The 13,282-nt window shown below is 36.4% G+C and overlaps 1 protein-coding gene across 1 annotated transcript in view; it reads right to left on the bottom strand.

Annotated features, from left to right (window-relative positions):
* Positions 1–13,282, bottom strand: part of DCC (DCC netrin 1 receptor) — a 977,719-nt gene that overhangs the window by 68,573 nt on the left and 895,864 nt on the right. The window contains exon 22 of the mRNA XM_004683911.1: positions 8,258–8,323. Coding sequence (XP_004683968.1) covers positions 8,258–8,323 — 66 coding nt within the window. The remainder of the gene's footprint in view (positions 1–8,257; positions 8,324–13,282) is intronic.

Genomic DNA, 13,282 nt, shown 5'->3' with positions numbered 1-13,282 from the left:
GCTTTTGTGCTTAGGAACACTAGCCAGCTCTTCAGCACTCTATCTAGAGCCTCTTCAAGCAGTGAAGCCACCGAACATACGAAAAAGCAGAAACTAAATATACTGCAGACAGGACGTGTGTGTACATCACGAGGCCTGAGACATCACTTGTTCTGGCTCAGCTGAGTCCATACGCTTTGGGCTACACAGACTTTTGGCTGCTCGTACATGAGCATTACTGACCCTGGAAACATCACAGACATTGATTGGCAAGTTGCAAATGCATTTTTAGTAAGCTGGTGAATATGCGAAAACAGAATTTGTGAATGATGATGATCACCGATGTACTCATACATCAAAAGACATTCGAACTAGGGAAAATTTTAGAGCTCAGAAAACTGTTTTAATACAGTTAAGGATTCTGGAAGATAAACTGACTCCAGAGGGGCAAATGACATTTAGTAACTTTTCAGGTCTCAGAGGGGAAGATGCATGGTATCAATCAAAGATACGAATATCCCCCGATACTGATATTATTTCATGAGATAATGGGTACAACACAATTAGCACAGGCCCTGGCATAGAACTGGTGCTGAACAGACACTATGATTTGTTCAGTGTATTCTATTTTATATGATTTTTCCAAATAAAAGCATAGTATCCTAACATATTTGTTGCTAGTTTTTTGCATAATAATATACATAGCTGATGTTTGAGTAATTAAGACACCTAGATGTTTCATTATAATTAATGAGAAGGGAAAAATTTATTTCAAATCATATAAGCATTTGATCCATTTTTTATTTTCATGATTGTTTATCACCATTAACGATTCCATGTTTTTTTCTCTACTAAATTTAATAGTATAAATATTGATTGGGAAACTGGTCCAGTGAAATAATATTTAATTTTTATAATATTTAGTAAGCTTTCAAAAGTAGTTAATGTCCTTATCACCATTGCTCTCAAAAATTTCATAGTAAGCTCACTGATAGACTCATACTCTGAATGCTTAATTATCATATAGTAAACAAAGCCAGATATTGACTCCAGAAGGATTCAATATTGAGGCCCTGGCCCTGTTGCCAAGCTGGCTGTGTTTAACAGCTGAACAATAATAACAGGCAGGTAAATAAGGTGAACCTGACACCCACAGGATCAGGTCTAGGGTGGAAACAGATTCAATGAAAAATTTCTAGTTGGGGATGAATATCTCCTACAATTGCAGTCTTCCCTGATAACATTTTTGTTATTAGACTAGTTTGAGCTCAACATATGTCTTACTAACTTTGTAGGTCTTTGACTTTGAACAGGAATTCATATGGCACAAATAGTTCAGAGCCTTTCCCCCTGAAATAAGGTGCTATCAAGTCAATCAGTTGGAAGAGATTTCACACATAATCTAGACCAATGTTCCCTAAAATGAAATATTAATCAGCATTATGGAGGGAAAAGTTCTTTGGTCAATTAAGTTGGAATACATATTTCTTTCCTCCAATCTAATAAATTTGAACATGCCAATGTGAACTGTGAACTGCCAGGACAGTAGGGAAGGGATGGTAGAGAATGTATTCAATTTTCCATCACTGTGGATTTAAGATTCCATCATTTGCTGGAGAAATGATGAAAACATGGCTGGATCTTGAGGGCATTATGCTAAATAAGTCAGAGAAAGACAAATGCCATATGTGACAGCATTTACATGTGGTGCCCAGAAGAGTCAAACTCATGGAAGGTGAGCCTAGAATAACAAGGGGTAATGCTTGGTGACATGGGGAGATGCTGATCAAAGGGTGCACATTTCCTTCATAAGATGACTAAGTTCTGTGAATACTATGTACAGCCGTGATCAGAGTTAATAATACTGTATTAACTACACTTGAAAATTGCTAAGATAGTAAGTGAAATTATGTGAAATGATGGAGATATTAGCAATTATGTAAATGTATTAAATCAGCACATTGTATACACTTTGAACTTACACAATGTTAAGTGTCAATATCAATGAAGCAGGAATGGTAGTGGGAAAAGCCACACAAGATTCAAGAAGGCAAAGGAGAAATCATATGAGCTAAGAAATACATAACATTGTAATATACTATAGACCAGCAACTATAGGCAAAGAAAGGGAAAACAAATTGTTATATATTAAATTCTATACATTGAAAGTCCCTGGCATGGTAACACGAACAGAAATGTTACCTGGGGTCTCTGCCTTTCTGTTAAAAGGCAGCTTGAAAGCCTCCTTCTGAGGTGAAAGCTACTTTTCTATGGAGTGCAAACAGCAGCTAGGCTAAAACCACGTGGATGTATTTATAGGGTCACATTCATATCCTTTTATAAAATTTTTTATGTCATTGTCTTCTACTATATCATGGGGTTAGAGAACAATTTCAAAACTAAATTATGACTGTCTTCCCCAACTTCCCCAACTCGAGGCATGATGGTTGACCTCATAGAGCTTATAATTTACTGGAAAAGGCTTACAATAAACAATTCATGAAGCATATAATAGAAAATTATAGTTCTAATGGGTACTTAAAAATTAAAGAATTCAAGAAGTAGGTAATCTAATACAAAAGGAGGAGGAGTGAGGTTGTGTAAAGTCTTGTTATAGAAGCGCTATTTAGATTTATACTCATGAAACATCATTGCTAGAAGTCAGTTACTCCTCCTTTATAAATGGAACTGAGAACAGGCCTTCAGTCTGGAATGCTGGAACCCAAGGACAAATGCATGAAGTGTGGATGGAAAGAGAAGCAGGACCTGGACCACATCTAGTTACCCTATGTACAATCTCACATCATCGAAGGGTTTTCATCTATACACAGATCTGACTTGTTTTAAGACGATTTATCTTCCTGCTATGTGGGGAGAAATTGGTGGCAGAAGTGAAGAGACCAGCTAAGAAGGGAGTGAAGTTCTCCTGGTGAGAGATGATTATAGCCTGAACTGAGATGGTGGATATCGCCATCAAGCAAAGTGAACAGTGGCACAGTGAAGCTTTAGAGTGGGAGCACCAAGTGGATTGCTCACAGGGGAGGGCAAAAGGGAAAGTGAGGTGCAGACTGAAACCGTAACCCTCACATCTGTGATGAGGCAGAGAATGAAAGGGCTGGCTCAGTGAGAGAGAGCAAAAGTTCAGTTTTGAATTTTCAGGCTTGCGATCTTATGAAAAATATAGAGAGACAGCTAGAAGGTTGGTGTCAGAGATACAAATTTGGGAGTTGGTCTAGTGGGAATCTGAAGCCTGGGAGTAGAAGAGATCAAGAGAATAGAAGGAGCAGAGAAACTATATAAACTGAGATTTCTTGAGTTCAGGGGAGGGAGGACTTGGAGAAAGAAATGAGTGGTTGAGGACTTGCTCAAAGGTCATTTGACAAACCATTTTTTTCCTCAGCGTTTCTCCCGACACTGGTGTATCCCAGACCAACCTTTTATGGGATGTTAATTTAGATCACTGGTTTTCTACTGGGGGTAATTTTGCCCCCAGGAGGAAATCTGGTCATGGCTGAAGACATTCTGGGTTGATCTGATATGGAGGAGGGCACATGCCGGAGATGCTGCTAAACACCCTACAGTGTTTGAGACAGGAAATGATCTCACCCCAGATGGTAAAAGCATCTGAGGTTTCAAAACCCTGAGCTACCTGAACACTTAATTTCTGGTGAAAAACTGAGATCTGCAGTGTAACTGACTCAACTAAGGACAGGCAGGACAAATCCCTGACAAAGTCAGTTCTCGACCTAGAGGTTGGGATGAGTCGAATCTACAAACATTTGAGTTGTTCAGATAGTAGGTGGGCAGAGCCTCTGGGAGACTCTAGGACTGGGGACCCCGGGTCACTCCAACCTGGGACCTTTCTTTTGATATTTAGTGACACTTCTGAGTGTCTTAATAGTTCGCCAAGTCTCAGAATGATCATTTCATGCAAATATGGACAAAGCTTGTTTATGCATGATTTATTTAGCTTAGTTAAAATGTCTGAGTTTTTTCAAAACTATAAGGGTAGTCATTGCCTTTTCTCCTAAACACAGACTACAAGGTATGCTTTAAAGAATAATTAATGATTCTGGATATTCAAAAAGTTAATAATTTTGATTTTCTGACAATGCTTTGTCCAAGTATAGTTTTCAAAGATCTAGATCAATTAAATAACATCTTTGTGGGGTTGGAGATATTATAACCAAATTTTGCAAATTACAAGAACAACTACCTATAAAGTATACTGATAATTTATCTTCCCCTGTGAGAAGAGCAGAACTTAACTGAAGCAAATTTCATGTTGTTTCATCAGTCATATAAACATAAAATACAAAATTACACTTTTTTAGAGTTGAAGATTTTCCACCTTTGATAAGGTGGATCATAATCCAAAAGTAGATGCATGATAAATGTAAAATACTTCCACATCCTTCTATATTAGCTTTGATCTACCAGCCATCAGAAATTAACTTAGCAAGTCTCTTTAGTTTCTTCAATTTAATTAAGGATTTCCAACTATTAAAGTAAACATGAACCATAGCTTTGTTTTTCTTTGTTAGGATTCCAAGAACACATTTTTAGAAGACTGGCATGCTGTAAGAGAAAGTAAATGATTAGAGAGGTCTAAATTTATTTGCAAGTGGCTTGAATATCCTGACAATAAGCCATTTTTCTATTATGATGCTGTGAAGGATGAAAACAGCAAGCTGAGGGGAAGATAGGAAATCTCTATAATTCTGTCCCTTTAAAAGGACATGTATGAAATTTCATTGTATATGAGGTTCAAAACACAGATTTTAAAATGTTTTTATTGATGCAGCCCCATTTATAAAGGTGGGATGGAGTAATATTTCATCAATCAGTGGTTTTCATGTGTATTTAATTGGAAAACACACCCCCCTTCTTCAGGTACAGGGTGTTAGCAAACTTTTAATTAAGTAGCTAAGGTTTTCCAATGTTTCTGCTGATTTGCTTGTGATATCTCAAGTGAAAGACAAATTACATATTTATCATTATCTATCTGCTAGCAAAATAGGATAGGAAGCAGATTAAATTTGCCCTCCTTATCCATCTCTGAGTTTATCAATTCACGGTACTTAGTCAAGTAGCCTGTAAAAAATTTTATGCCAGTAGGCATTCTAGAAATATTTCTGATGCTTTGTTCCTCCCATTCACTTAGTAAGAAATACCTGAAACATCATTAAACAATGCAGAAAACTGAGGAGGGATAGCATCAATAATCCAACTAAATGGATTTGAAGGCACTGGATGCCATTTCTCTGTTATTTTCTTGACTTTCCCCTGTGAGATAAACACATAACAAATTAAATTTAACAGCAATTATATTTCTCAATAGGAATCTAAATTAAATGGCAAAAAGAATGAAGTATTTCTCTCAATTACTGTCATTCTCTTCACCTGAGGTCTGACTCCTCTGAGAAGAAAAGTTCCCAGAGAACTGTCCATTGATGTAATATTTTGGTTGAGTTTTCTTTTCCCTGGGAGACTCATTTTATTTTTGAAAGATAAGTCTAAGCTGTCAATATCAAGCTTTTAGGACTTAGCTAACAAAATTCAGCACTGCCAGACTTAGTTAACAAAAATATAGGAGGCCTGTTATGTTTGGATCATTCCTAGTGTCCTATTCCTAGGAATAATGAGAACCATCTATATGTTGTGCTGCAAATCCTTTCATAACCTCATAATCACAGGCAATTAGAAATTATTAAATTTTACTGGGCCTCTCATATTTCTAGTTGTGAAACCTGACATTTATACATTTGTATATACGGTGGAGTTCTTTTGGAGACCCACTTTAAGGGCATACATACACCTGCTCCACGTTTAGCACCTGCAAGGGACTTTGGTGATGGTGCACAGGTGAAGTGGTGGCGGGAATTCATAGGGATTACACCCGAGGGGATACAGCATACATTGCATAAAAATGAAGAATGATGTAAAATATATAAAATAATTAAAAATAATTTTAAATAGTGGGTGAAACTAAAAGAGGTAGTTTCAATTCCCTCTATAATCTCCCGTCACTCTGTTTCTTCAAAAAGCACTAACCTGTACCAGTGTATAAAAGCATGCCTTTAACTGGGAATAAAAATTCCAATTTGAAACTTCCTATGGAAGTAACATTTCACTCTCAGCTTTTCAGGGTAATTCTAAGGGCACAGTGTCAGCTCCTCACATGGCTCAGCTTAGAACCTTTCTCAGGGTACAAAGCACTACAGTTAAGATTCCCCAAACAATGTCAACGTCAACTCTATCTAGCATTCCCTACACCCCTGGATTTTTCCCACTGCCTCTCAACCTCCTGGCATGTAGATCCTGCCTGTCCACCTGGGCAATTCCCCTTCATTGTTGCTCCTGCTCCTGGTCTGTTTTTCAATCTGAGAGGGCAGCTCTTAGCTAGTATCCTGCTTGCAAAGTAGGTTCAACAGCATTTCCTAATTGCTTGAATGCTTAAAGGATGCTTGGCATATTTTTGAGACTTAAGATAAAATAGAAAACAAGAGAACAGTTAATGAAACTTGCAAAGTTTGAGGGTGGCAAATGTCATTATCTGAAACTATCATGAAGCATTTCCTTGGGATATTTTTAGTCCTAACACTTCCCTCTCTATTCACCTTCTTGAGATCTCCCCAGCTTTGTTGAGTATATTGGAGTCTCCAAACGATCAGAGCTAGGAACTAGTCAGAATGGGTTTTTAACATTCAAATCTATGCAAGAGACAGAAATACTGCTCACTGAAGAGAGAGGACCTGTGTAAGAGATACTAGGAGGTGCAGAGGTTTGTAGCAATCTGAGAAAACATCCTGGATACGACCTCGGAGAGGCTTGATTATAACCTACTTTCGGAAGCCTAAATGTTAGCATTTGTATTTGTCTGATTAAGTAAAACCTATTAATAGGAGGAGGGGGTTCATTTACAAATAGGAAAGACTCAACAAGTAAACATAGGTTTGTGAGGAGCAGAGACACTGAGCCTTTTACTGGAGCATCAGATCTTCTCCAAGGATGCACATATCCTCTTTGGGGAGATGCAAGCATGACATTCTCCCAGCCTATGATAGGAAGTTAGCTTACTCTCTTACTCTTCACTCATGCCGAACAAGCAGGTTTTAGATTGCAATTTTGATGTTCCACATAAATTTCTTAACAGAAGATCACCCAAATGGATATTTACATATTCAGTAATCAAGTTTCTCATGAAAACCTACTAAAATGTTTATACAAAGACATTAATATTGTTTTCATAATACAGAATACTTTCAACAACAAAATCATGGAAAAATTATTTGTAAACTACATGGGTAAGTATTTAAAGAAACTAAGTTCAGAGGAAGGGAAGCTGCAACCGGACACATATCATGATGCCATTTTTGGATAGACATAATCATGTGTATTAATACAGCACTGCTTATACAGTGAAGAACCTAGTTGAAAGGATGATCAGATCACAGTGAGGATGGAGCAGAGAGAGAGAAGCATCTGATAAGGCAGAGACATAAATTTCAATTGTATGATCAATTTTTCATCTTAAACATAACATAGTAGTAGGTCCAGATATTTATAATTGTATTGTGAGTAAATGCTGTAACATTTTACTAAAATAAATAAACTAAATAACAACTTTTTTTTTTTTTTTTGCACAAGTGTACAAGGAAGTTATATATGTATCAGTCCCTTGGGAGTTTTTCTAGATTAGTCCATCTGCCAAAGGTTTCTGTTTCAGAAGCTTACAGAAGACAGCTTCAACACCACTCTGCTTCTCCCATGTATTTCGAGATATTACCTCCACTGCTACATGTGAAGGTGCCTAATCTTGCCTAATCCTAATACCTCATCTTGATAATGTGAAAGATAATTAGCAATACAAGGCTAGACAATTTTGAAGAGTAACCATACATTCCGGACAGAAAAATCCCAGCAATTTCAACTTAAATTCAGTAAAACTACATTAAACATTACCTCTCTCTAACACCATATTTTGAAGTATTTTAAATGGAATAAGAATTTGAAAAGAGACATTTGATAGTCTGGGAAATTTATAAAAATTTTTATGGTAGGACTTTACTGACTACTTGTGAACTTGTCAGTGCTCAATGATGTCATCTGTTGTTGGAAAATCCATCAGATTAATACCATTGTTTTTATTATGTCAAATAGTCCCTTAATCCAGGCATTTTTGCCATTTGTCGCCCACAGGAAATTTGTCTCAGATGCTCTAAAATTAAACATGTAGAAAATATAACTAAATGAAAGCTAGTAGTTCTATACCTACCATTGAGAGTGCTTCTGTCAATCAAATTAGTATCCACTGGCCAATAACCTCCATCTCCATGACGGCCTATTTAATGGGAAAGTACATCAGAATGTTAGTGAATATATGGTGTGAAATCACAATAGACAAAAATATTTTAAAATAATACAAAAAGTTGAACAAATTTATTTTGCTGACTTCAAAAAGCATCTGAGAATACGAATACCATTATAACTTGTGACAAGATGCTAGTTTCTTTGTGTGAGAAAGGTCAGTCTGCAAAGCAAATTCTTTTATACAAGTTTAATCTAATTCCACTCTGAGAAGCCTTCCTCTTCTTTCTTTTTTGTCTTTCGAATGCCCTTGCTAAAGTGTCACTAAAGGTACAGCAGTAGCAATAGCTTATACGCTGCTCTCCTGAGGCTCAGAAAAGAATGCTGGACGCTCCCTGAGAGGTCTCGCTTGGCCTTGCAGTGAATCATCATTATGCACAGACAGCACATTTTATCTTACGGCTAGACTTGAGTATTGTCTGTGTTAGGAGCCCAGCAGGTGCCTGGGAGTGAGATAATTAATAGATGATAAGGGGTCAGAGTGGAGGGTTTGTCTCAACACACAGTCTAGATACTTCTTACAAACACACCAGGAAATGGAGAGAACATTTTTAGTAGCATCTCATTGGGAAAATTTTCTCAATCAGGTGTCCAACTGTTGTGAAAGTCCTGTGTTAGACACCTGAGCCAGATATTAGCTAGAAATGACCCTATTGTCCAAAGTTAGTTAATGGTGTTTTACCCCAGGAAATTCTTTTTGCTATTGGTACATTTGTAGAATTGTAATTATTTGACTTGATTGTGAACTGCAGACTCTCTATGAGGTAGACCATTTGTAGAGAAACATTTGGGAGTTGAAGTGCTATGCAAACACATACATGGGCACAACTAATTCTCTGCTTTTAAGTGTTCGAAGAGTTAGAGATGATGTGTGGAAGCCAGCAAGTGGGACAGCCAGCTCTGCCTGCACAGCTGAGCTTGATGTGTGCCCGTTTTGGTTTCCTTTAGAAAGAAGAAATCCTGCTCTTGGCACACTCCTTTAGATACCAAACTCCCCTCTTACTAAAGCTTTCCACAAATCCCATTATTTTATTCGCAAAATAGTGAAGAAACAACTAAAACCTTGTTAACGTACAGTCGCTACCCAGCTCAAAAAAATAAGTTTTGCTATCAAGTCAGAGCTGATGTTGATGTCAGACTTTCAACTAGCAATTGATAAACTGAAGCAATCTCACTTTCTGTTCTCAGCCTAAGCTGGCATGTTGCTGACCAGTGACTGTGGTCAGCTGAGGAAGGGGAGAGAATGGGGTGGGGTGGCTTCTATGTGTGTGTGTGCACATGTGTGTGGGGGCAGGGTGGTTGCAGGAACATTTAAAACAATTGGAGATCATGAAAGCGTTGGTGGGCTGACTGAAATATGAGCAAACCTAATCCTTTTTCTGAGGACCCTGTTTGTGCCACAAACTCATTTGGGATTTCACTGGGAAGAGGAAATAAGCTCTGCTCAGGGGACAATGCAAGATCAATGCTGGAAGAAATGAAGTAAGACAGAAGTTCTGCATGAATATTAAGATGATTTTTCTAACATCTGAAAGCAACGAGACCGCAAAGCAGCCAGCCAAGAGAGATGCTAACTGCCCCATCACTTAGGCCAGTAAAGCAATAAATGATTCCTGTTGGGAGTAATCCTGCATTGGCTGGAAATTAGGCAGATAGCCTGTGGCGGATTTTCCTTTTCCTCTAGCATCCTGACAAATGAGTTTTTAATGAAGTGTTTCACTTTCCCAGCTACTTTGTGGGAGGATGCAAAAACAAGCCCACAAGCACATACATATATTACTCAGACATAAAGCTATATGGGTCCAACACCCCTTAAAGTCAGGGAGATTATTGATTACAATGTGAATTTCAATAGATAGAACATCAGAAGTTATTTGGTAAGAGGGGAAGATAAAGGAACTCTCAAAATGCTTTCTAAGTAAGAGAGGATAAATTAAAACTTGAGCATTCTACTCACACAATCTAGAGTATTGACATTGGTTAACTTTCTCTTAGCTATAATTAGATTGATACTACAAAAGAAAATGGAGTAACTCTTAACAAACCTAACAGAAAGTACTTTAAAGAAATGTGATATCATCAACAAGCAAGATTGGATTTATGGTAATTGAGCGTTCTTGTGCCACTTCAGTTAAAGAAATATAAAACTCATTTCCAAGATATTGATGAGTCTGGGATCTCTTCAGCTAAAGACATGGGAATCAAATTTTAATCTTGTGTGCTATTACATTTCTATCCTCTAATATGCATATACATATATATATGTACATATGCAAACATGTACATTTATTTAGTGTTCCTTATGGAACAATAATATGTTAAGGGGCAAAGTTTTTCCAACTGTTTTAAGGTAAGAGCTACAAAGTTGTCAAATGAGGAGATACTGGAGACTAATGAGGACACTAAGTGTTAGTGCTTGGCAAATCAGTCAAAGCTCTTTTATGTTTTTTTCCCCTGTGGATCAAATATTGGGTGTGTTTAATTAACCTGTTAATTTCATGAGCACCAATTTAGGGAGATAGAGGACTAATTAGAATCTATAAGGTGGATAGCATGAAAGTCAGTTAATATAAAGATTCACTATGGTTCTATCCCAGAGGTCTAAATTTTATTAATGGAGCTTAAAACTGGTAATAACTCATTCAAAAAAAATTTAAGTGCCCACTACATGAAAGCCAAAGTCCTAGATCTTCAGGTAAAGGGTAGTATAAAAATGTATGAAATATGGACGCTGCTATCACAGATACACTGGTTCATTGTGTCCAGATCTCATACATGTCTATACACAGCTAACATCAGCTGAATATAGATGGTTTTAAATTCATCAACTTTTAAAGGTTTAAGATAAGTTAATCTATGGACTACTAAAATCATGATTAGATTTCATTTAAAATTTTCACTATCGAGTATTATTAAAATGGCTATGTGCAAAATGAACAATCATACATACAGCAAAAAGAATATCCTTTATCATGGCCTATGTCCACAGCTATATTTATCTTAAAATACTTCAGTTGCTTTTCACATGCTCTATTGTCTCTAACACTATTCAAAATGAAAAAGTCCAAATTAGTAAATTAATGCATGAAAATTTAAATATAACATTTGTGAAAATAAAAGATTTTCAATGTGTACAGGTTTTGGGAAACTCAAAGTACAACAAGAAAACTACAAATAGATCATTTCTTTTTTAAATAGAAGTATCCAATTTTACATGAACACAGAAATCAATATACTATTTAATTATATTCTACACAGAATTTTTGTTAGTTTACCTATATTTTCTTAGTAACAGAAATTGAGGATGATGAAAAGAATGAAGATACCAGAAAGTAAAGATTTTGTACATCATTTAACCATGAAAAGATTTCACCCAAATAAATCTCATCTGGGTGATAGTTTCAGACAGAAAAGCAAAACAAAATTAAAGAACCTGTGATTGATTTTTAGAAGAGGAACAGTTGGCTGTTTCAGAGTCACTCTAAGTAATTCTTGTATTTTAAAGTGTGTTTTATTTAGGTATGTTTAAGTAAGATCAAACCATCGATTTAATATTTATCTCTATGATGTTTATTTTCAAAATATTATAAAGTTACTTAAGGAGTGTCCTTTTACATTTTTATTTAAATGATAAATTTTGTAAGACCCCCTCTTATTGGCCTATGTTAAGAGACACATGCTCCTTTGGAAAAGTTAGTTTCCATGATATCTCTGGCACTTACTCTGGATTGAGGAAATACAGGGAGAGGTAATGAAACTTCCTTTGGGAGGGAGTTCATCGTCATGTTCCTCGGTGCTCCCCAAAGCAACATGTACCATGTGTCCCCAATGCTTGATGAGTGACTGTTGTGAGTGAGAATGCGTTGCAATGTTTAATAATGTGAGCCAGTTTTAAGGCATTGCTATTATACAACTTTTTCTCTGTGCTCTTGTTTTTACTTACATATCACTTAAAATATTGTCTCTGTATTTTTAGTGTGTGTGTGTGTGAGAGAGAGAGAGACGTGCACTTGTGTGTAAAATGTTATCAGTTGAACACAGGTACACTGATGGAAAGTATTTCCCAAATTAAAAATATTTTTGCACCTCCCAAAAATGAATTCAACTGGGATTTCAGTTCTAGAATCTGATACTTCTAAAGTGGTTATTTGTTAAGTTCAGGGAGGAATGAATGGAAAGTTAATAAGCAAAGGATAGGAGACTACCGAATGGAGATGGTAGTTCTAATCTTTCCTTTAAACATTCTTCCTTGTAAGGAGATAACAGAGAGTGTTCCAGAATGACATGCACACAATCAATTCTTAGAGAAAGACATAAAACCTGTAACTAAATCAAATGGACAGATTGGTCTTCTAATAAACGTTCAACACACATCCTACCAAGGATGCAAAGTACTAAGATATCTTCTTGACCTTAGCATGGGTTCTCAAAAATAATTCTGGAGATAGGAAGGAAATTGTATTGACTTTATGTCTTCTGTGTCAGTGGATAGAGAAGATATATTAATGTCATTTGAATACAGTTTTACTGTCTAACACACAGATCATGTTCAGATCTATTTAAATCATAGGATTCATCAGAGACTGGAAAATGCATCTAAGAGATTAATTTACCATGTAGTTGATATTACTGCTGACTTTGAACAGAGACAACGTGGCATCTAAAAGCCATGAAGCAAAACCATGTCATACCTAGGCGTTACAAACATACAGTCTTAGGAAAGAACTAATGAGTTCTTTGCATCCTTTCCTAAGATTAAACAAAACAAAAATTCATTGAAAGAAAATAGAATGTTGCCACTTTATACACAAGGACAGCTAACGTGCATACCATGTATTGAGGTTTGGTGTTAGACATATGCTTGTTTTTCTTTCTTTAAATCACCTACTTCTATTTGCCAACAAAGACAGATCTAAGTGGGAACAGAAATTTA

This window comes from Condylura cristata, unplaced genomic scaffold, assembly GCF_000260355.1.
Source record: "Condylura cristata isolate star-nosed mole 26May11 unplaced genomic scaffold, ConCri1.0 scaffold00016, whole genome shotgun sequence".
NCBI lineage: Eukaryota > Metazoa > Chordata > Mammalia > Eulipotyphla > Talpidae > Condylura > Condylura cristata.
The sequence above is the reverse complement of the archived record's forward strand: the minus strand, read 5'-3'. Positions and strand labels throughout refer to the sequence as shown.